The following is a 24,883-nucleotide window of genomic DNA, read 5'->3' on the forward strand; positions in this document are numbered from 1 at the left end:
TTTCTGTGCCAACACGTTGTGCATCCCCCCGTATATACTCATCATCTTGTAACAGGTTACCGCTCCGGGAGGCATGTGCCATAGCTAATGGTCGGCAGGCCAAGGAGTTGACGAACAATTTTCTGTACTCAACATGCATGCACCGACTGCTTCCTTCGCGCTCCACCTCCGCATTCAATTCCGGTGCATAAAAAACGACACGCTGATGCCGACATGGAAACTCATGCAGGGGCGTCATGGGCCGGGAGCCCGGGAGCACGCACGCTACCACAGCCGCCCGCCGCCCGCCGCCCGCTGGCATGCGCGTTCCAGGACGAAACGATCGCTGCTGTGCGAGGACGAGGAGCCGACCGGCTTCGGATCCGGTGGCGTTTTTCATCTCGTGAGAGCAAAGCGCGGCGAAAATAATGGAGTCGGCCAGAAGGAGACGGCAGTTTTTTTTTTTCGTGAGAAACAGACCGGCACTTTTTTTTTTTTTTTGAGAAACAGACCAGCAGCGATGCGCCTGGCTGGCCAACACAGGACGGCGCCCGGCGGTGGCCCAACAAAGTTGGCTATATTTGTTTGCGGGCCTCCCATCCTAATAAACATGTTTATGGGCTGGGTTACAGCTCTGGACCTACTACACTCCACTCCCGTCCTTCAGCTCACTTAGCCTCGATTTGTGTTATACTGTAGTTATGTTCATCGGTTATTTATTTATTTATTTATTTATTTATTTATTTATTTATGGTGAGGTTTACAGATGGTCCTTTCGATGAATGGTAGGAGTATTATCGTTATAGCCTTTAGCTGCCTGACGTCTCATGTCGGATCAAATGAATCACACATTCACACTTGACAAGTTGACAGCTGACCACATTTGTGCAATGATGTTCCGTTCGGATCTGTTGGACTTCTCTACTTAGAGTTCTAGTTCCACGTGGCTTCAACATCATTCATATATTTGTTAGATTATTGTTTAACTTAACGTGAAATTATTCACATACATGTGACCGGGAATATTTGACATGGAATTTAATTTACTAAGTAGTACTTAAGGTGGCAAGGACATCCATATACTAAAATAACAGAATACAGTGGAGGAATAATTGAGACTTGACGCTGTGGAATGTCTATTATTATGTATGTACTATACATATTTGATTTAGGTAGTTGGATTTGTTTTGTAATAAATTTGGTCATGATAGATTAGGAATGAAATAAACGGATGGAGATGGGCTGGAAAACCCCTCTTCCGTTTCCGTTTTCTAGCCAATTAATCCAACGTGGAAACAAATTAAAAGAAACACGTGCTACTACCATGTAAGGACAACTTCAACGTAGGCTAACAATAATATTAGCCTCAGAATAAAATGACGTACTATATATAGCCTCAAAATAAAATGACAAGCCGTATAGATACATGAGTTTTGATTTTTGAAGCAACCAATCTTACATCGCATGCTACTCTTATTGTATCATAGTCACGTAATAGGCATGGTAGGTTTATAGTTTTTGTTTGGAACTTTAGCCTGTTTCTTTTTTCTAGTATGGTTTGCTTTTTTGTCACAACGCGCTTTTGAGTGATGGTTCTATCTTTTTGTCAAAGCAAGCAATTTAGATAACTGTTGCAAACGTAGAGGATAGGACCTCTACTGAAGCTATAATTTGGATAACTGTTGCAAACGTAGAGGATGGGACTACTAGCCAACTTAGCATTGGGAAGGCTAAGTATTTTCATGGACAGTCCTAGACAGTTTTCACTAGAGAAACGGATAAGAGCATTCCTTATACATGCAGTGCTGCACATTTGTGCCGACAATGCTACGCAAGGTGCGAAAGGAGTCCGCTCCCACGTCAGAATTGCACACATGTACGCAATTTCAAGTGGATTGCCAAAATGCCATCGGAAAAGCCAAGCTTTTCGTGTACTACATAAAGATCAATCAAAGTACTCTAAAGTGCACTTTTCCCCCAAATCTTCTAGTAGCTTTAGTTCAGGGTTAGCTTTCAATTTTTCCTCCAAGACGGCTCACTCCTGGTCGAAAAGAGGGGAAAGAAGCAATCACACAGTTGAGTACTTGACTAGTTGTACGAGCGGCTAATGTCTTGTTTGATCTCTAAAAATATAAGAATGGTGAGATCTAAACATTTGGATTATTGAATAAGATTATTTTAGAATCCAAATAGGTCTTGTTATCAATGTTCACCAAGACGTTACATGGTAATTTGTCAGACACATATCGTTTAGCGTTTATTTAGGTTATACACGGCTACTTAAATGGCCTGCACTGTCAATTAAACAAGATAGAATGGTCGAATAAATGGACACAAATGGTCACCGAGTTAATAGGACATTCTCACTATACAAAGACAATAATCACTGGTACGAGAATAAGATCCAAACATTCTCATCCCTTTTTCTTCAGAATTCAGATTCTATATTACTACTATCTACTTGAATCATTACGAGAATGAGATGTGAACAGAGTCCAATGCTTTTGCTAACTGTGTTGAGCATTATATTTCGCTGGTTTCACTATTCATAAAAGTGACAGACAAACCGTAGCCACATGCCGCCGCCGATAAGTTCTCTCTCTCTCTCTCTCTCTGAGCTGGTCAAGTTTCTTCTTCCCTAAACGATTGGCCAGCATTAATAATTGACATGTATCGACAGTAGCTAACCAGAGGATGACCAGCACAGATCGTTTTCTTGAGGGCTACATGTATCTTCCCTTCCTTGGGCTCTTCCCCTTGATTGCAGCGGAAAGCAACCCGTCTCCTGCATTAACGAAAACGGCCGATTTAATGGCCTCATCATAGTACCGGGTCCTCATCCCTAGCTTAACAAACCACCAGATCAAAGCAGAGAGTAGCAGACCCCGTGGCGTCCGTCCACGTCACGGGCGGTAGTGGTACTAGTGCGGCAGCATGGATATCCATCCAATCCCAGCCATGTCCCATCTCGATCGATGAGACATGAGACGAGACGGCCGGGGGGCATGCCGCCGTTTTCTTTTCTCGACGGGCGGGGCGCCGCGCGCGAGTAGCGTCGGACGCGAGCGAGCGCGTAGTTTCTCCTGTGCTTTTGCGTCGTTGCCGAGGAAAGGCAACACGCTAGCGCGACGCTACGCTTCCGAATGAAGCAACCGGGACGACCGAGTGACCGTAATATATAAAGAAAAAGGTTGTCGATTTCAGGCCTTGTTTAGTTCCCAACAAAAACTAATTTTTTTTTAAGATTGTCCGTCACATTTAATCTTACGACATATGCATAAAACACTAAATATAAATAAAAATAAAAACTAATTAAATAGTTTATCGATAAATCGTGAAATAAATTGTTTAATTCTAATTAGTTTATAATTAAATAATGTTTATTACAAATAAACGAAAATGCTAAGCAGTGCACATCTAAACAAGACAGTCTGCTGCTGCTGAACTGCGGAAGTCCGCCAGCATCACCAACTTTTGGGTTCAGAGTCGTCGGGCCCTTTTTACAGCCGGAAAGAGAAGGAAAGGAACCCAGTGCACGTCATGGCCATGGGATGAGCTTTTTGCCCCAGTCCAAGCTGCAGTGCAGGCGGAGTTGGGAAAAGAAAACTTTTTAGATACTACAGTATATTTATAATTATAACAATTAGTATCTAATATAAACTAATTAAATTTAAAAAAATTGTTTACAAAATATATGAAAATTATATAATTAGTTATATTTTATCTATATTTAATATCATATATATATATATATAAATATTCGATGAGATGTAAAGAAAAAATTTTGAATAGAAACTAAATAAGTCTTTACTTTAGTTATAGTACCTACGTGACACAAAAATCCACTCATCAATGTACTTGTACTAGCCGTCAGCATAAGACCACTTTTAATGGAGTCTCATCATAGTTTTATAAATATTAATTATGTTGATGTAGCATTATATTAATTAAGAGAGGATGACGAGAGTTTATAGGAGTAGAGAGAGTTTCATAAGAATAGCACTTTTTCTGCACTGTTTCTAAAATCTAGATACGTTGAAAACTGTAAAATGAAATTTCCATTGAGACTGATCTAATACCTAGTGTTTTTGGGGGGCTTCAGCTCTATAAACAGCTCTGACGATGGAGCTAGAGTCGTTTTGGTAAATCGTTTGGCAAAATAGCTCCACATATAGAGTTTCTTAAAATATGCTCTCACATGATGCCATGTGGGATGAGGTGAAGCCGAGAAAAGCCACTATTTTTGGCTCTTTCCCACCTAAAATTTTTGTGAGAGCATGTTTTTAGAGGCTTCATTAGTAAAGCCGTTTATTTTACCCATTTAACAGAAAATAGCTACAAACAGCTTCGGGAGCCGCTGGAGAAGCTCTACCAAACGGAACCTTATTAAACGATGATTCATTAAGTATGTAGCCCCAAATACAATAATCCATACTATGGTCTTGTTTAGATGTATTTTTTTTTAAATTTTGACATTGTTGTACTTCCGTTTGTATTTGATAAATATTGTCCAATCATAGACTAACTAGGTTTAAAAAAAAGATATGTCTCGTGATTTACAGTAAACTATGTAATTAGTTATTTTTTTTATCTATATTTAATGTTCTATATTTGTGTCGTAAGATTTGATTTAATAGAAGATTTTGTAAACTTTTAGATTATTTGTGTCGTAAGATTTGATGTAATAGAAGATTTTGTAAACTTTTAGGTTTTTGATCGCATGTAATGACATCGAAAGCCGGAGGAGGTTAGGCCCACCCGCATCACCGGTTTGTGTTGTGTGGGCGAGCTGTCAGCAGAGCAGGCCGCGCGAGCGAAAAGGTCCCCGCCCCGGGGCCGCGCCGCAGTCCGTCGCGCAACTCCCAACCACACGCGACGACGCGCGCGGGAGAGCAGTAAACCCGCGGCAAAGTAACTTTGCGAGCAATTAAGACTTTGTTTAAGTTCGCAAAAATTTTCAAGATTCCCCATCACATTGAATCTTTGGTCGCATGCATAGAGCATTAAATATAGACGAAAATAAAAACTAATTGCACAGTTTACCTGTAATTTATGAGATGAATCTTTTAAACCTAGTTACTCCGTGATTGGACAATATTTGTCAGATTAAAACGAAAGTGCTACGTTAGTCAAAAACTACAAATTTTGCGAACTAAACAAGGACTAAAGCCCGCAAAGCGCAGCAGCTAGAGGACGATGAGAAAGAGGAGCCTACAGCAACAGTAGTAGGCGTAGGGCTATCTTCTCCTCTTGTGGTTCCGTTCCAGCGTCGCGTTCCTTGACTCCTGACAAGTTGACGGTTGGAATATTTATCTCCCGGCGCTTTTTAGTAATGGCCGCGCGGATCTTTCGTCGGGGCGGGCATTGATGGCCGGTAAAAGCCCACCCGGCGGCCAGGTGCCCTGTCCCCCATGCCCCATGCCCATGCCCATTGTGATGAAACTTCCCAAAAGGGTGGTGAAAAGCGCTGGGCCAACCACACACGGAAATGTGACCGTGGCCATGTAGCAACTGCCGCCTTTTCGTTGTCTAGCCCATCGTCTTCTGCGCGCGCGGTCAACAGCATCATCGCCTTTTTTAACACACCGGTCTGTATGGATACGGGGTCTTTTCCTTCCATTCACTCACACAGTCACACTCTGATCCGTGCTGGTGCTGTGCAGTCTGCTAGCGCGAAGAGAATGCATGCCGAGCTCCATCTGCAGAGCATCAGCACTCCGTCGTCACCTTTTCCCAGACGCGGGTCGTGCGAGCAGCGAGCTGAAGCTCAGCACTTTGAGCAGTGAGCACCGACTCCCGGGGATCCGAGTTAAGCACCGGACTGGACAGGAGTGCATGGGATCGCTGATCGCATCACATTTGAGCACGCACGCTGGGTGTTTGCAACCTTCCCCTGCTGTTACATTTACACTTTTTTACACACATTTGCAACTGCAAGGTAAGGTACTACTAGCTAAAGCCAAGCTTTAGTAGCAAAGACAACAAAAGAAGGAAACAGACGAGCTAGACACAGAGAAAAAGAGATGAAAACAGAAGCCATTTCCATGTCGTCGTCCTCCATCCATCCATCAATCCATACCCTCTTTGGTTTGGTGTTTGTGTAAGCCTCACGCACGTACAAACAAGGCAGCCTTCCCAACCTCATCACCAGCAAATTATGCAAAGTCAAACCACCCCACTAGCTCTCCTATCCGATTCCGAGGGGTCTGCCTGCGCTCGATCAATCACGTCAGAACGACATCAGAACCGGCGGTCGGGGCAGACCGGCCACCGCTCCGCGTAGACGGCCGTCGACGGCGACGTCGTCGGGGAGGAAGGGTGCTGGCCGGGGAAGCCGAGCACGAAGCCCGCCGCCGCAGCGGGGTGCAGGTGGGCCGGCACGGGCACGGGCACGGGCACGGGGACAGGGACGGCGCCGACGGGGCCGAGGGGCCGGTTCTTGCGGCGGCCGGCGCCGACGGGGACGTTGCGGAGCGCGCCGCCCGCGGTCCAGTAGCGGTGGCAGTCCTTGCAGAAGTGGCGCGGCTGGTTGACGTTGTAGTTGTTGAAGTAGCAGAACTTGGTGTTCCGGCTCCGGCACCGCGGGCACGGCAGCGGCGGCGCCGACGACGCGGCCGCCGCGGCGCGGGCCTCCACGGTGTCCTGATGCTGCTGCTGGTGGTGTTGCCGCGGGCGCGGGTGCTGCTGCTGGCCTTTGCTGTCGTCGCTCTCGGACGCCGGCGCCGGCCCGCCCGCGGCGGCGGAGTGCTGCTGCTGCTGCTTGTCCGCGACGACGACGAAGTCGTGGTCCGACGCCGCCGCGGCCGCCGCCTCCCGCTTCACCATCGGCTGGTCGCGCTCGTCCGGATCGTCCCTCTCCCGCGCGAAGGCGGCCGTGCTCCTCGACGCCGCCGCGGCAGGCTCCTGCTCCTGCGTCGGCACCGCCGGCGGGGCAGTCTCGGCGGCGCACTGCGTGCGCGTGATGACCTTGCCGAAGAGCTTGAACCCGCCGGCCGCGGGGGCCATCTCGACGTGGGACAACATCTGGTGCTTCGTCAAAGCAAGGAAACACCAGTAAATGGAAGTGCTAGTAGTAGTAGTAGCAGCTAGAGAGGACAGGGAAGGGCTCTGGAGCGAGAGGCTCGGCGGTGACACAACAGGGAGCTAGGTGGCGGGGACGAAGGGGTCGTTGCTACTTAAATGCCCAGGCCCGTCCGTCACAAGACAGACCGCAGATGCATGGACGGATACACACATGGCTGTGCTGTACTGTACTGTGGGAGTGTGAGTTGAGTCGGGTCGGGTCGGCCGGCGTGGTGGTGAAACTGAATGGAAAAAAAAACAAAAGGTTACGGTGCGGGTGGCGCGGGCGAGGGTTCGAAGCTCTTGTGATGAAGTCAGTTCTTCGTGTGTGATTTGGGCGGATGGAGGCGTCGAGGGTGCGTGCATGTGGAGCTACAAGTGATTCGAGGAGAATCTGCCGGTTTTTATAAAAAGCGCTGTTGCGCGCGTGTGGGGTTGGGACGGGACGGCGAGGAGGGAGTGGACCGGGAGTAATCTGTTGCGGAAAAGCGAAGGCATGGGGGCGCTTCGCCCGAGCGTGGGTCGCGTGCCCTGCCTGATTCTCTACGCGCAGCTGCAAAGCCATGTAGGAGGACAGGACGAGGCTACGGTGGCTCCTTTCTGTACCTTACTCGTATGTGTGTAGATGGCTGTGTAGCACGGTAGCAGGGAGGAAAAAAATCGACCTAGAGGGCTCCTGGATCGATCATTTCCTTTGAGTATTGAGGAGAAATTTATTTAAGTTCATCTTCAATCAACTGCAATCCCTAAGAGGAATGGTTGAATCTAAACTAGTCCTCGGAGGAAAAAAAAAATCACCTACATGACTCTTGTTACTAGATACTCCCTCCATTATCATTTGTTAGGCGCAGAGGCTAGTATTGCACATACCAAGGAAACTCAGGTATCAAGGTTGAGTAGTAATAGTAGGGAACAATCGACCCTCGGGGCTCTTTGGATTAATCATTCTCTTTGTGTATTTAGGAAGAATTTAGTTCAATTCCTCCTTCAATCTACTCCAATCCCTAAAAAGAATGGTTGAATCCAAACTAAATCCCAGAGAAAAAATCGCATGCATGGCTCTTGTTACTAGATACTATATAGCCAAGCATTGCAAACAAGGTCTCAACATTTTTTGAATTGAAGCTCGTTAATTGAACGTGGACACATAAATTCCGAGGACTTCGTATTGGAATCATATAAGATATGGACATGTAAGCTTTGAGTGGAGTATAATTCGAATCAGACACGAACACATGAGTAGAGATCAAGATTTAATATCATCGCCTAGATGAGAGATTGAGATAGAGATCAACAAACAACTTCAGTAATGGGGGACCCGGCCCCTCTTATTTCCTCCTCTTTTGTTTAGGAGCTCCATTGATATCAAAAGAGAAAGAAGAAAATGCATGATAATATTAAACAATGAACTTTTGGACCTTTAAGATAGTGTACCTTTGTTTATTATACAATTTGTTGCAGGCATTCCCATTCTTTGGTTGTTCGTCTGCCTCTTCCCTTTATCAATTGGCGACCTACTGTATCTTTCTTGCCAACCTGATCTACAAGCTGTCTGAGGAATTGCAGCCTTGCAGGGGAGCTAAGGCACACTGAAAGTGATATGTTTGACAAATGCACGTCGAAATATGAAGTGACCATATGTGTCTAACTGGCCGGCCAAGTGATATATGGATCACTCCGTACCGCATTGATCGCGCTGCAACAAATTTCCCCAGCAACGGCGCCTAAACCCCTGCCCAAAACCCGCTCCCAAAAGCATCAGAGGAAACGTACGTGTAACCAACCCAAAAGGAACGGATGGTGGGCACTCCTGCGAGTACATGCTGTTTCCTTGCTTTTAACAAAGACTCTCATCTCTCTGGGCGATGCAGTGATGATCATATGCAAAAGGCTGCCACACCTCGGCTCGGCTTAAGAAATCTGCAGGGACAGTGCAGGAAAAGCAAATCCGAAAAGTGCTTTAGAGAAAGCCCTTGTTCTGGAAAAAAAAGGAACTTTTGAGTTGAAAGTCCCCAACTAATGGCAAATGGCAACTTAAAAAGGCTGTGGCCATATCACCTTTTGGCTCGGAAAGTGAAGTTGAAGCATATTAGATTCTCTACAACAGGCAACAGCCAGCACACATGAACCGTGACTCTCGCCGTTCTGGTGAAACGCAGCCTGCAGCTTTTCATCACTGAAGCCCTGGTGAAGGAGTTTTTCATGCCAGCATTCATTTCAATCATTCATTTGGGCAGTACAAAACTTTTTGACACTCTCCTTCTCTCCTGCTCCCTCTATTTAACAAGCTCAAATTTAACCAAATTCTATATAATAAATAGTATTTGTATTTATATCTTCAAATATAATTATCTAGTAATACATACTACTTTCTTGTTCCAAAATTTAAGATACTTTAAAATTTCTAGATTCATAACTTTTATTATGTATCTAGGCATAATAATATATATCTAGATGTATGCAAAAGTTGTGAATCTAAAAAAATCTAAAACGTCTTATAATTTATAGTACAGTAACTATTAATTAGCTAATTATTAGCAGAGGCTATTTAAAACCACCTACTAATATATTGGTAATTGCTAATAGGTGGCTGGCACATCATCTATTAGCAATCTCAAAGTTGCTAGTGCAACCAAATAATGCATATTCCCTCCGTCCTAAAAAAAATATTATTTTTTATTTTTAATATCTTATTTGACTATCCGTCTTATTTAATTTTTTATCTAAATATTATATATTTTATTATGACATATATTATCATTAAGTATACTTTAATATTTATTTATTTATTTTATATTTTATAGAATTTTTTGAATAAGACGAATGGTGAAATATGATGTCTGAAAGTAAAAATATCACTTTTTTGGGATAGAGGGAGTACTAGTTAGGGTCTATTTAAATTTGTTCCGTGGGCTCTACTTCACAAATTTTACCGTGAAACAATCCACAAAAGACCTTAAGTTTGTAGAGCACTACTTTAAGTGCTCTCGCAACTTTATCTTTTTTACCAGAACAAAGTTATGTGGAGCTGAATCTGTTTAGTAAAAAATATGGAGCAGTCCCAAATATCTCCTTAGTCTAATAACATGCGTGTCTACTACTATTAATTTTAGTTGCTAATTGTTAACATCAATAGGTTCAAAGAGACCCTTAAACTAGTCTCCTGGTTAGAATAAAGCAAAAGAGCGAGCACGGCAGTGGGCTTTCCCTGTCCCTTTTCTTTCTTTCTTTTTTTCTAGGTTCGTCGATCCCACTTCCACCGCATCCAAGCATGTGCCATTATTTTACCCAAAAGTCCATGGATGCCCATCCAACTTTTTGGTCTTCTTTAAGCTTTTGGAATAATCTCAATGCGGGTGCATGTTTAGCAAGGTTTGTCCACGACTTATCTATCATCTTATCATCAGGGCATGTGTGATGCATCAATTTTTCTTCTTTTGGTACTTTCCTATAAGCCCCTAGTTGAGAAACATTTTTTTCTAAAATGGCTCCATTTAACTAATTGAATGTTTCAACAAAGTCTAGCGTTAATTCTCAGGAGAAACACTAGAGAAAATGATAAATCCTAAGTTTTTTAAAAAATAAAAAATCTAACCGTCAATTCGATAGACTCCGGCCATCATTGATAATAATTGCTACCATGTCTATTTTGATTTTCTAAAAATTACTCACCTCAGACAACATAAAGTAACCTCCAAATCCGTAGTCAAATTACCTGCTCATGCCATTATAAAACATATACATATAAACTATGCAGAGGAGAAAAACTAATATAGGATCTACGGGCTTATTTGGTTTGAACGACCTTGGAAAAGCTACCTGAGCCCGATAGCAATCCCATGCGTCCAATTTTGCTTGCCTTTTGCTGGATGTTTTTGTTGCCTGGGCAAGGTATGTTACCTAGAACACCAATGAAACAAGCCCTGTATTCATATTTTTAGAAAATAAAAAAGAGAGAAATAAAGAACACGAGCATAATTAATTTCTATTAGTTATGGGTTCAAACATAGCGCAAAATTATAGACTAGTATGTACATCTTTGAAGCATCCGGTAAAATTCTAAATGTATATATCACCAATTGTTTGACGAGCCTATTTGCTTGAGCTTATGTGCTAAATTTGTCAATCATTCAATAGTGTTTTTCTCTCACAATAAATCAATAAACAGTACTTTTAGTCATGGCTCATCAGCCAAGCGAACAGATTAATCTACCAAAGTTTGTCACGGCCCTTTTATATGGGTTCACGAGGTTTTTTCTTTGGCAAGTATCCAAACATATATTTTTCTCGAATACACAAAAGGTTTGCGCATCTATGTATTAAGTAGAAGCAAGTTTTTTTACAAAAGCGCCAAGGCGCTGGCGGCGGAGGTTTGACAGGTGGTACAAGGATAATGCCCTCCCCGCAACACGACATGCTAACTACTCCCGAACTGAGATCTCCAGAGATCTTGATGGTCGACAGAAGTTGACCGACTGTGGCCGGGGAGCCCCTGAAGCAGCGCGCATTGCGTTCTTTCCATATCTCCCATGCTACCAAGGCGAATAAAGTGTCCGCTCCTTTACGTTTATCTCCGTGCCATCTGTGTCTCCAGCTCTCCCACCATGCTAGCCACTTATCAGCTCCGATCTGAGACGCGTCGGAACCAAGAGTGGCCAACATGGTCCACCAAATTTGCCGCGAGAAAGAACAGGTGGCGATGATGTGGTCGATGGTCTCGGGCTCCTGGTCACAAAGGTAGCACCGGTCTGCTGCCTCCAGTCCGTGCCGGCGTTTTTTGTCGGCTGTCCAGTGGCGTCTTCTGATGGCGAGCCATAGGAAGATTTTGACGCGTAGAGGTGCCCAAGTTCTCCATATCAGCGGGCAGTCGTAGACCGGGCTAGAGGCCGCGAGTAGCGCACGGTAGGCTGATTTGGAAGAATAGAACCCATATGCTGTCCAGCGCCAAATAAGCTTGTTTATGTGGTATATTCAGTACCATTTCCACAAAGTACTCCAAAGGAATACTTTATCTGGTTTATATATGTTTTCTTCTAACTAAAATGTAATATATTCCGTTTTTGCCAGAACGTTGGCTTCAAGTGTCAACGCGAACGTGGCTTGTTTACTAAGAAACCGACCTACTAAGAAAATGCAAAGGCACCTTCCACACTTTCCAATGGATGGCTGCCTTTACGACATAAAACAATCCAAGGCCTTGTTTAGTTTATCATGAAAACAAAAAAGTTTTCAAGATTCCTCGTCACATCAAATCTTGTGGCACATGCATGAAACATTAAATATAGACAAAAAAAAAACTAATTACACATTTTAGCTGTAAATCACGAGACGAATCTTTTGATCCTAGTTAGTCTATGATTGGATAATATTTGTCACAAACAAACGAAAGTGCTACAGTACCGAAAACTTTTCACTTTTCGAAACTAAACAAGCCCCAAAACAAGAATATATATCCTTTTCTTTCTCGTGAAAAGAGATAAGCTTTTGCCGTGCATTTTGCACCTTTGGCCCTATAAACACGGAAGTGTATGGTGAGGACAAAAGAAGGTGTTGCTTAGGTTGGAAAAGCCAAACCATGTTTGCCTTTTTCTTGTTAGTCCAAAAGGCAAAAAAACGATGCTTTAGGATTTTGCATAGTAGACCCCTGTTTGCTTAAACTTATCGACATTATTTTTAGTCATGAAATATTGTATTTTTTATAACAAATAAGCTTAAATATTAGTAGCACCTTTTTTTTCAGCCGGCGAACAGGTGGCAGTTGTGTAGATCTTTTTTTTCCCCTTTCAACCATGGACATGTTCCTTGCGTTCAAAAACCTTGGACTAAACTCGTGGGATGCAGTTTGTGTATATTATGGTATAAATAAATGGAGTTAGATGCTAACATTCTCATTTTAGGAACTTCCCCGTCCGTGTAAGCTTCTGCTTGTATGTAAGACTAGAGTCCACAACAACCCGAAGTTAAAAAGAAACATACTGTTATTTTTTGAAAACAATTCAACATGTCACATACAGATGTAACAGTACTAGTACTTCTTTTGATCAGTCGTCGCACATGTCATTTTGGACCACGCGGGAAGATTCATCAATGTGGAGTAGTAAGACCTGGGTAGTTTTTTTTGCCTTTGCCTAGTGTAGCATTTTCGTTTGTATTTGGTAATTATTGTTTAATCATGGACTAACTAGGTTTAAAAAATTCGTCTCTCAAATTACAGACAAATTGTGTAATTAGTTATTTCTTTTATTAATATTTAATGCTTTATAATACGTCCAAAGATTCGATGTGACGAGAAATCTTGAAATTTTTTTGAAAACTAAACCTGTCTAACTCTCAGTCAGTGCTTCTTTTGATCAGTCGTCCCATCCAGCATGCAGTGCACACAGATGAGTAGTGTACGTGCTCTTTCCTTTTCCTGAACAGCGGACTTGATTCGGCCAAGAGAAAATGTTGTTGAAATAATGTATGTACTACTGCTGGTTCATCATACAGAAACACTCGTCCAAATTAAACCTTGCTGTACAGTTGTACTCCTTTGTACCGTCAGAGTCACACTGTTTAGGACATTAAACGCTGTTATTCGTAGCCCGACCCGCAATCTGCATAGGCAGTGACATTGATTAGACGCTAGAGAGTGGATCCAGAGCAGTACGTGCGCGGTGGGCATTTCATGCTGGCGGTCCAACAGTGCTCCCGTGCAAGCAGAGCTGTGATATCTGTGAGTGAGCCTGCGTTATCTCCGTCTCATGTCTCATGCAGCGGTGCCAGTAGAGCCCTTTGTTTTCTTTCTCCGGCTCCAAACAAAAACCAACTGCGGCGTGGGGCCGTCGTCGTCGCCTCGGGTGCGTCCGTCCATGGGAATCGGATGGATCCATTGATGCGGGTGCGGGCAAGGCAAGGGCAAGAGAACGTGGGCGCGTCACCGCCAATAAATGGAGATCTCCGCCGCGGGTACGGCCGGCCCGGCGTCGGAGCTAGCGCGCGGAGAGCAGAGGCCAGAGGCCAGAGGCAGAGAGCATGGCCCGGTCCGGCGGTCCCCCCGCCGCTGCCGCTGCCACTGCCACGCTCTGGCCGTCCGGCTGTCTCTTTTTGCCGTGCGCGACTGCGCGTCAGTGGCAGCCGCGCGCCCGTCAGGCTCATCGCAGCGGCGGGGTGTCACAGTGATGAATGAACGCTGAGGCGGCCGGGGACACGTAGTCAACATCTGCGAGCAGATACGGTGCAGTGCAGTGCTCCGGAATCCGGTCGCGGCCCCGTCGTCGGTCTCACGCTTCACGATGACACGCTACGGTCCATTCCGCTCGCCGGGCGGTCTGCCGGCTGCCGCTGCCTCGTCGGCTCGGCTGCGGCTGCGCGGGCGCAACAGTCCGGCCGCCCGCCCGCCCCCAGGCGGGCCTGGCTGGCTGGCCTCCAGGGCATCGGCTGCCGCGATGCGCCGGTCCTGCCGGCTCGGGGCCGCCACCACCAGGGCCAGGATATCCATCAGCGATTCGGAGGGAGCGGAGTGGTACAGTACCTGTGTGAGAACGGTCGTCGGATCTCCCCATCTCCTTTTCGTGTGCTGCTGCTGTGGTTCGGGCACGAATGGACTGACCTGCTACTGCTACTGCTAGTAGACGTGTGCATCGACGGCACGGTTTGGTCATGCTCACCGTCGGCACCTACCTACCTCGCGCTCGCCAATGATTTGGCCGTGCTCACCGCGGTCCGCCGACCGCCGGCCCGGTACTGTGCAAGTGCGACCGAACATGAGCGAGTTATGCTAGTGTGGCAAGTACGAGCGGGAGCGCCGGGGACCCCTGAGACATGGAGCCATGCGACAAGGGACCAAGAGGGCAGGCCGCATAAATTCGAGCGCAACGGAAATGCACTACATTATCATTCGTAGACTAGAAGATACGGGCACTCAAACCGTATAAAGTACAATGATCGACTTTGGAATAACACCAGTACTACGCCACGACCGTTTTTGTTTTTTGTTTTTTTTGTTTTTAAAATAACACTGAGGATATAGAAGCAATCGGGCTTCTCCCTCCGTTGATCCGTTTTAAATTATATACACATCACTTTCTTTTATGCTAAACCAAATTTGATATATTTCTTTTTATAATACATATTAACATCTACAGGTTTAAATAAATACATTATTAGCTCTAGGTGACTTTTTTTTTCTTGATCGGAGCTCTAGGTGACTTGATGTTGTAGATGCTCCGGCCACGGGCTCCGGCCCTTCGCAGCTTCCAGGGGCGGCCGCTGCGCGTGCGTGATACACGCCGCGCTCCTCTCTACAGCCTGTCCGTTTGTCCACGACACAGTAGTAGTATTCAACAAGATACCGCACGACAGAGAAGATACAATACAATGATCCAAGCATTCAGTAGACTCCTCGGCACAAATAAGCCAGCATCCCAGCACCAAACGGCACAGCTCAAGAGTTATTTGGCCGCAACAAGATGACCTACGCATAACCTAACAAGTTATGATCCAAAAGCTAAGTGCAGGCTCAAGCAACATGGATATGCATACATAGGAGTTCGATATAGCAAATAGCATATAGTAATCCCATATCCAGGTGTGCACCCCGTACGTCTTGTTAACCGGCTCACGCCATGATCCCCTACGCTACGATAGATACATCAACTCAGAATAAAGAAAGGCACTCTGGATTCTTGTTCTTTCAGCCGGTGTTCTGCATTCCGGCAGCGATGCCCTTCATGGTGAGGATGAGGGTGTCCTCCAGCCCCGGGGCGTACTCGCTTGTGGTGTTGAGCTTCACGAGCTCTGAAGCCGGCTTGCCAATGTCCATGACGTCCTTCGACAGGTGAGGCCCCGGGTTCACCTGGAAGCCAGGGTCCCTGATGCGCTTCAGCGTGTAAGCTTGGCAAACGTTCAGCGCGGTGATGTAAGAGTCACGGATGCGCAGCCTCTGCTTCAGGTAAGGGTCGCCCTCCAGAAGGTCTTTGTGCCCAGCAACCTGAAATTCACAAGGTCACAATGCACTGGTGAGACAAGAAAAGGGTGTGGTAAATGAACATCCTGTATTCCTATTGCCAGAACCATTTTCTCCTTACCTAAACATTCCCTGCATGTAGTTGGGCAAGATGTGGCTATGGATTATGAATTAACTTAATTATCTACTCATTCAGATGCCAATGTTCAAGCCTGGTAGAGGCATCACATAGTCTACATGCAACTCTAGGAGCTGTATCTAAACATTCTCTGGAAGTAGTTGGGCATGATGTGGCTATAGATTACGAATTAACAAGGGCCTGTTTGGTTCCCCTTGCTGAATTTTAGCCAGCTAAACTTTAACACTTTAGTAGCTAAACTTCCAAACACACTGACTAAAAAGAAGCTAAAATAGTTTAGTCCCACTAGTCACCCAAGAGTAGCTAAAATAATTTTAGCTGGCTAAAATTAGCATGGAGAACCAAACAGGCCCTTAATTATCTACTCATTCAGACACACAATGTTCAAGCCAGGTAGAGGCATCACATAGTCTACATGCAACTCTAGCAGTCCATAACAGATGCAAGAAGATCTTAGACCATCACCTGTAGAAGAAGTTGCTTTGTTTCTTCATAGTTGGCTCTAAGACGCTTGCCAAATGACCACAAATCCTCTGAAACTAGAAGCTTGTCATACAGAGCCGCTATACCAGGATCACCTTTGGCAAACACCATCTCAACCAAGTCTATTGTAACCCTGAAAAATGGCCACTGATTGTACATCTCTTGAAGGGTTTGAAGATTCCGTATGTCCTTATCCAAGACATGTTTGAATGCTGCGCCAAAACCAAGCCACACTGGTAGGTGGAACCGAGTCTGCGTCCAAGCAAAGATCCAAGGGATTGCACGCAGTGATTCAATGCCTGCACTCGGCTTTCTTTTCGATGGTCTGCTTCCGATATTCATCCTACCATATTCCATCTCTGGTGTTGCCTATTTGAAAGAAATACACAAATGTCAGGATTGGTTACACAGAAAAATTGACCCATTACCAAAAAATAAATAAATAAATTTATAGGGTATACTACAAGGAGTAATGACATGACATGACAGTAAAACTACGTTAAAAAATGACATGACAGTAAAAAGACGATAATGAAACAACAGTAAAAAAACGATAATGAAACAGTATATTAACCTTCAGGTCTAGCAAGATGAATTCCCAGCTAACAAAAACAAGAGTGAAATGCCAAGGACTAAATAAAAGCTAGAATTAATCTCATAGTGGAATAACAACATAAAGACAAGTGAAGGTGTGTAGGAAAGGAAAACACAAGCAAAGAAAACTGAAGACTTACAAGGCGGAAATACTCAACAAAGCGTGGTTCTTCAAACACAATTGATCGGTATTCCTTTGTGGCAACAATAGCCATTTCGTCCATTAAAGCACGCCATTCTGGTTTTGGCGAAATTGGAGGATGCATACCATGTTCAAGAGTAGCAGCTGTGAAACGTTGCAGGGTTCTAAAGCACAAATGCTCCTCTCCAAAAGATTGTTCAATGACTTCACCTTGAACAGTTACCCTAAGCGATCCATGAATAGTTTCTGGAGGTTGTGACAGTATAGCAAGATGGGTAGGGCCCCCACCTCTTCCCACAGTCCCACCTCGTCCGTGGAACATAGTTAACTTAACCCCATACATCTTAGCAACATTAATGAGCTCCTCTTGAGCCTTGTACAGTTGCCAAGCAGCAGAGAAACGACCAGCATCCTTGCCAGAATCAGAATACCCAATCATCACTTCTTGCTTGCCATTGATCCTGTTTCTGTACCATTCAACAGAGAACAGCCGAGCTAAAGCTGCAGGTGCTGCCTCAAGATCTGCCAGTTTTTCGAACAATGGCACAACTCTCAGTGGTTTTTTCACATGACATTCACGCTGCAAGAGCTCGACAGCAAGAACATCCGAGGGAGCTGTCGCCATAGATATTACATATGCACCAAAGCTGTCTGAAGGAAGTTCAGCTAATACGTGGAAAGTATCTAGAACATCAGCAATCTCATCGGACTTGGGAAGGTCAGGACCAAATAACGGCCTCTTTCCATTAAGTTCTGAGAGTAGCCATTCTTGGCGTTTCTCCTCTGTCCATTTACGGTATGATCCGATGCCAAGGTATTCAGTTATAGCATCCATAACATCAGTATGTCGGTCAGATTCTTGCCTGATATCAAGTCTAACAAGGGATAGTCCAAATGTAGACACTTGCCGTAAGAAGTCAAGAAGGCTTCCATCTGCAATAGATTGATCACCACAGGCACAGAGAGATCTGTAACAGAGCTCAAGAGGCTCCAAGAACTGTAAGAGAAAAAAAGATTCAATCGAGACAGAATCCATAAAACATAAAATATCCTGAAACAGTTACAAAGATCCTTTATCTTGGAAATGATAGGATCCAATCTTAATATAGCACTAAAAGTATATGGTCAGATTAATTTTTTATCCTTGCCAGGAACATCAAAAGAACACTACTGTTTTCACTTTACATACCTGTTCAACATCGGTGAAGGTTGCTTCCTCTGGAATTTCAGAAAACCCACTAGCTAATAAATGGCGTGCTCGTTCACGCGTGTTGTAGAGTTTATCTCTGACATCACTCAGAATCACTCGGTAAGGTTCACTGGGGGGAACTTGTTTCCAGAACTCTGCATCCAGGAAAAGCATGTCAGCATGTATTAACTTCACCTAGTTTTGTCTAATTGGCTGCATTAATATAAAGGAATAGACAAAAATAGCATGCATCATATCATGCCTGTTGCTGCCAAAAATGTCATCCTAAATATCAAAATCTGCATGAAAACAGCAAGAATTTGTCTTTAAAAAATATAACTCCATAGTGATATGGTTCTTTCCAATATTAAACATAGTACAGCGACAGAAATAGATATCCACATGTCTCAGAAACAAATCCAGAGAGCAAAACATGATTCAAATGCAACCATGGCAAGAAAGCACATATATCAATGCAACTTCTGAGTCCCGATGACAGCTGTTTCTTAATATTACATTGCTTCATGATCATATTTATTAAGCTAACAGCTAAATACATTTGTTTTATTGCATGTTTCAAATCCTTCAATGCCTTTTTTTGCAAGGTAACTGTTTCTGATTCTTACAGTCCAACCCTTTTGGACTATGGATTTGCCATGCCTATTTTTCCTCAATTGCTGACGTGGGTTAGAATCACTTAGATTAGAATCCTGATCTGCATGTCTCAGATTAGTCTTCAGCAGCATAGATTCATGCAGTTTATTGTAATCCGAGAATAAACTATCAAACTGGAACCACATTTATGGTTACAATGAGGATCCATATTAATCATAAGCAATATGATACTCCCTCCATCCGGAAAAGAATGCAATTCTAGCATAGTACCAAGTCAAACCATCTCAAGTTTGACTAACTTTGTGCCAAAAAAATATCAATATTTATGATACCAAATAAGTATCATTAGATTTGTCATGAAATGTATTTTCAATTTTTCATAGTGTACCTACTTGGTGTCATAATTATTGATACTCTTTTCTATAAACTTCATCAACCTTTAGATTGTTTGACTAAGATTAGAACTAGAACTGCATTCTTTTCTGGATGGAGGTACTTTATAAAATGTATAACTATTTCATCCATTGGAAAGAACAGGTTGGCGACTAGTTTGGTTAAATATTTTGCAACAGATGGTAGGCAAGGATGTTGAAGATATAATATATAAGTTTAACAAAAAATATCATAATATAATCTGCACCTATATAGTGTTTTGTTCTATCTTTCTTGGAGGAACATTGTAACTCATCGACCTTTACACGTAACTCGTCACTGCAGCGCCACATAGATAACTGCATGCGACAAAAAAGAATTCTTGTGAGACTAATATCACTACATTATTCAAATAAAAAATGTGTCCTTATATTTACCTCAAACATCAGATCTTCTATCTGGGCATTATACAAATTAGCAGCCATCATTCTAGCCAACAAGCACACATCCCTTGTAACCTCTGGTGTGACTCTTGGATTCCCTGTCATGGACATCAGTTTAGAGCTATATATATACATCTTTCTTGTGAACTACAGTTGCATGATTCAGCACATCATCAAATATACTATCCAAAAAAGGGAGAGAGAATGCCATGTACCATCACGATCACCACCCATCCATGAAGAAAACTGAATGATAGGGGCATTATATGGCAGCCGCTCATTTATGCCAATGTTCTTAAGAGCAGTGTCGACCCTGCGTAAGAACTTGGGTACACCCTTCCATATGGTCTCATGAAAATAACTCATTCCAGCACGCATTTCATCCTGCGGAGTAGGAGGCGCCCGCCTGATTTCATCGGTTCTAAAGGCAGCTTGAATCTGTAGATAAGAAATGGAACAGGATATTAGAATCATATAAACATATACTCATCTGTAAATAAGATATGGAACAGGAGTATTTAGTGAAGGTGACAGTTTTCCATATTAACTACTACACAGATAGTATTATACAACACTAATACCAAAATATCTAAGCAAATTACCTCTCTTTGAAGTGCTTCATCAAGTTCCTGTTTCTCATCTGGAGTGATGTCCTTTGCATAAAGTTGAGTTAAACAGTTTCTTATCCTGCACATTGAAAGGTGAAGAATCTAAGGCATCGAAAGGCACATATAACATATGATTCAAGATGCCTCGAGATTTTTTTTTCTATTGCTATTGTTTCTTGTAAAAGGCAGACTACTGCAAAACCATGCAAGGAATGCTTACATGCTTACACTTAAAAAAAAAAGGCAGAAAATAAACATCAGGTTTTCTATGAAAGGGGTATGTGAAATTCAGTGTGAACAAACTGCATTGCCCTGGTGCTGTGGTGCATAGTGCATATAAAGAACGAACTGAACCAACATTTCTATATTGCATATATTCAACTCCATCGAATAAATCTCATCCTGAGATCTAACAATTCAGAAAGCTTCAAGACTAACCTGCCATGCTTTTGGAGCAGTGATCTCCGGACAGACTGAGTTGGATGTGCAGTCAGGACAAGGTCAACAGTTTGATTCTTGAGAGCATCTAATACCTCCAGAGGGGACTTCTTAAGCTGATGCATAAGCCTCTTTAATGTCTCCTCGATGTCTGATTCAGTTGTTGCTGAGTTCTCATCAACAAAGTCACCCTTCTTCAGTTTTATTCTCCTGCGGTATGCAATTTGTACCTCCTCAGCCAAGTTTGCCAGGATAAGCATGTGTGAGAATGACTTGGTTATGACAATGGAGTCTCCAGGATCCAAGCTGGTCAGCACATTCCCAATCTCATCCAGCATTTTGGGGTCAAGCTTATTTTCATACTCAGCAGCTAACTCATAGCATTCTTGCACCTATTCACAAGAAAGGGAAACTTTACAGCATTGCAAAAAGTATAAATTTTATCGAATGTAGAGTGAGTTGGTGAACAGACTGGAATTGCTGTGTAACGAATGAGCACAGAAATCAAGCCACCTATCAGAATGTTAAGCAAAGATTGGCTTGCAGATATCCAAAAAATGGGCAAGGAGATAGACTTACTTGAGTGGTAAAATGATAATGTAAAATAGTAGGTCTATGCATTGTAAAAAAAACGTGGCTTTTTACCATTTTATCATACTATTTATGCATAGAAAAGATAATAAATATGATCTGCAAACTACCTCCTATCAGCAACAACAATAGTTCAAAGGGCATAATAACTCAAGAGTATCAAAAGGCCATGATTATAGTGCAAGTGCTATACACATCATGATAACCCCACCAGTTTTGAACATCATGGTGATCTACCAATTTGATAAGCTAGAAAACACAAAGTGAGAACTAGCACAATATTGATCATCAACTGTAGAACAAATGGGTGGACCCCCAGTGCTACTACGATTTGTTAAATGCAGCACTAATTTCCATCACCAGAGTGCAATACCAAAACAGATGAGAAAAATATCACCATATAGAAACACACAACGGACAAGGCCCAGATGCTCTGTATGATTCTCCTGCTATCGCGACCCATGCATGCATGACAGTATAAACAGATTTTCAAGCATGATCGAGCTATCTACCACCTAAATCAATTGCCAGAATCGAAAAGGAACAAATAGCACCACGGGCAGGAATCGATTGGAGCATTTACATACCGTCTCCCTGATGTCCTCGCCGTGCAGGTCCTGTAGGATGTCGAGGAACCGGTCGAGGAGCAGGGCGTCGTACTCGACAAGCTTGTCGTCGTCGGAGAGCTTCTGCGGGGCCAGCAGCCGCAGCTGCGCGTCGATGGACGTCGCCTTGTCCACCGCATTGCGCGCCATCTCCCTCTCCCCAAAGGACTCCCCTTTCCTTCTCGCCCCCTGCAACAGAATCCACACAGATCAACACCCACAATTCCTATCAAAAGAGAAGAGAAAACCCCCCACAAATCCCTCCAATCCCACGGATTTCGACATGTTCTTGATGCGAGAAGAGGATCCACGCAGCCCTAAGCACACGGATTCCAACAAAGCACGGGGCTTTCTCGAATGCACAAAAAAAAAGTATGATCAAAACCCCACAACAATCACCCGTTGTAGGAGGCTAGGGACTGTGCCACTCCAAGATGGACAAATGCCTAAACAAGATCTAGGAACTAGAGTGCAAACCTACTGGATCGAAGGGAGAGGAGAGGAAAGCACCTCACCTGGCACAGGCTTTACTCCTTTCTTTCTTTTTTTCTGGGGGTGAGGCCCGGAGGCAGGACGGGGCGAAAGGGGAGGGAGGAGATCAATCAACACGACAAAAAACGTTCCTTTGATGCTATACCGGGTTTCCTGGGACGGAGCGGAGAGGGACACCCTCTCCCTCTCTCTGTTGTGGTCTGCTATTTATAGGACGGGACGGGACTGTCGCTTGTGCTGGGTGGATTCGTCGTATATCCCTTCCAACTTGGACTGTGGTGGCGAAGAAAGCCCATCCAAGTGGAGCGTTACTCCTCGGCTCTCGCCCACAGGTCTCATCATGGTGGAGGCCCGTTGGGGGAGCAAGAGCTTTGTTTTCCGAAATTGAGTGAATTTTCGTTTTTCCATTGCCAGCGAGCGACATGAATAATCTTTGCAGGAGGTTAGCTCTAGGGAGATATGTTCGATTTTTATTATGGGCAGGCTATGATAGACTTGGCAAAGAAGTTACCGTACACGAGCATCTTCAAGAGTTTGGCAAAACAACTTAAAATCCATATAATTTTGGTAAAATAAGAAATTTTTTCTTCTAACAGTTCGGCAAATCAACTTGGCAAAAATAGCAACTTGGCATATCATGACTTCCGACACTCAAAAATAGTAACTTGGCATATCAACTTGTCATCACGATTTCTAGTGTCGTGTTTCCTTCCCCCGCGCGCACGAAGCCTTTGCGCCTTTCCTTCCCCCAAGCGCACAAAGAAAAGGGTGTGTCTCTCCTTCGTCCGCGTGAAAAAAAGGTCACGCCACCGCCGTTCTTGATTTCTCCTCAATGCGAAGCTAGGCCGTCCAACATTCAGGTATGTGGTTCCCTCTTTTTCCCATTGTTGATCTTTATGACCAGCTAGGGTAGTCGACGTCTGCTAGGGGCTAGGGCAAGGCCGGCACTGTGGGTAGTCATTGTCCTTTTAGGATTCACGCTAGGTCCGACACCAAGAAATCGATCAATGAACTTATGATGCGCCAGCGGCATTGTTTGCGTGAAGGGGAGGATGGGAAGCATATAGAATTAGTAGCGCCGGAAAAAACCATCTTATGGGCCTTCTTTTTTTCCATTTTGTCAAGTCCAAAATAGCAAACTCTTAGAGATGGATTATTTTTTTACTTCCCATATTGTTTGGAAGTTGGCAAATCACAATATTTGCCAAGTTGATTTGGAGTCCAAAATAGCAAACTCTTAGAGATGGATTATTTTTTTACTTCCCATATTGTTTGGAAGTTGGCAAATCACAATATTTGCCAAGTTGATTTGGATATTAAATTTTATCTGTGGGTATTCGATGGGTATCCGCAAATGAGAATACATTTGAATATATGTCAAGTATATCATATACATATCATGTCGACTAGCTTATTTAACATTTAATCTGTAGCATTTGCATAGCATGTTGAACTACAAAGACGATATTTTTTGGATTACTGAATAAAAAGATCAAAACTATTAACTTGTTACTTCAGTTTGTGTAAGTTGTTTTATGTTATTTGTATGAGCATGAATGATTGAATGGTTAATCTATGATGCATTGTGGCTTGTGAGCTACTCTATATTGTCCTAGTGAACTCTAGGTAAGTGAGATTGATATATTTGCGTATTGTTTAACTATGAATTTATTATTTTATATCATAATAATTTTGTTATTTGATCTCTCTTGAACATACTGTATACCCAATAAGTACTTGATACCCGTCGGGTACCCATCGGGCGCGCATATGGAATCTCACGGGTATGCTCGGTGACGGGTAAATGCTTTACCCGCATCTTACTTGGCCCGCTGCCATTCCTATGCATAGGGTTTAGGGTCACGGCGGAAGAGCAAGTGTGGTTATCGAGAGTTCGAGACTCAGCAGGGAGCACGAAAGGAGTGATGCACGACAGCACGGAGAAGAACAAGGGTGATTGTTGGATGGATATATCGTCATATGACAGTTTGGTATGCTCCAGCTCCTTCCTTCTTACTGTTTTTTTTTCTTTAAGTTGCATGCGTGATTTCCAATCCAGAACTATGAAATTGAGTAATGGATACCCTCTTTCGCAAAAAAAAAATAAAGTAATGGATACCCTTTATCTAAATCTAAATCAGACAAATTTGGTTCTCTGACTGATTCTAAATGTGGTTTTCCATT

General features: G+C 43.6%; 2 protein-coding genes across 3 annotated transcripts; both read right to left on the bottom strand.

The window, feature by feature from the left end:
• Window positions 5,828–7,472, bottom strand: LOC8075606. Its single transcript, XM_002458474.2, has one exon. The coding sequence runs from the start codon at window positions 7,000–7,002 to the stop codon at window positions 6,220–6,222; it is 783 nt and encodes a 260-aa protein (XP_002458519.2). The 5' UTR covers window positions 7,003–7,472; the 3' UTR covers window positions 5,828–6,219.
• Window positions 15,391–22,892, bottom strand: LOC8079221 (phosphoenolpyruvate carboxylase, housekeeping isozyme). Of its 2 annotated transcripts, none has more exons than XM_002458476.2 (11): window positions 22,723–22,892; window positions 22,190–22,396; window positions 21,012–21,403; window positions 20,568–20,652; window positions 20,181–20,403; window positions 19,960–20,063; window positions 19,791–19,881; window positions 18,536–18,690; window positions 17,345–18,343; window positions 16,593–16,979; window positions 15,391–16,012 (listed from the first exon to the last, which is right to left on the bottom strand). In XM_002458476.2, the coding sequence occupies exons 2-11, from the start codon at window positions 22,355–22,357 to the stop codon at window positions 15,716–15,718; spliced, it is 2,901 nt and encodes a 966-aa protein (XP_002458521.2). In that variant the 5' UTR covers window positions 22,358–22,396; window positions 22,723–22,892; the 3' UTR covers window positions 15,391–15,715. The 2 variants fall into 2 exon arrangements, with proteins under 2 accessions (XP_002458521.2, XP_021312776.1); XM_021457101.1 differs by having other exon boundaries at window positions 15,539–16,012; window positions 22,718–22,892.

The sequence above is a fragment of the Sorghum bicolor genome, chromosome 3, assembly GCF_000003195.3.
Source record: "Sorghum bicolor cultivar BTx623 chromosome 3, Sorghum_bicolor_NCBIv3, whole genome shotgun sequence".
Classification (NCBI taxonomy): domain Eukaryota; kingdom Viridiplantae; phylum Streptophyta; class Magnoliopsida; order Poales; family Poaceae; genus Sorghum; species Sorghum bicolor.

Excerpts from the sequence above, each read along its gene's own strand:
- LOC8075606 (XM_002458474.2), bottom strand. The coding sequence starts at position 7,002 with ATGTTGTCCCACGTCGAGATGGCCCCCGCGGCCGGCGGGTTCAAGCTC.
- LOC8079221 (XM_002458476.2), bottom strand. The coding sequence starts at position 22,357 with ATGGCGCGCAATGCGGTGGACAAGGCGACGTCCATCGACGCGCAGCTG. Across the intron at positions 19,882-19,959 it reads TAGAAGATCTGATGTTTGAG|TTATCTATGTGGCGCTGCAG; the intron begins GTAAATATAAGG and ends TGTCGCATGCAG. Across the intron at positions 18,344-18,535 it reads CCTTCACCGATGTTGAACAG|TTCTTGGAGCCTCTTGAGCT; the intron begins GTATGTAAAGTG and ends TTTCTCTTACAG.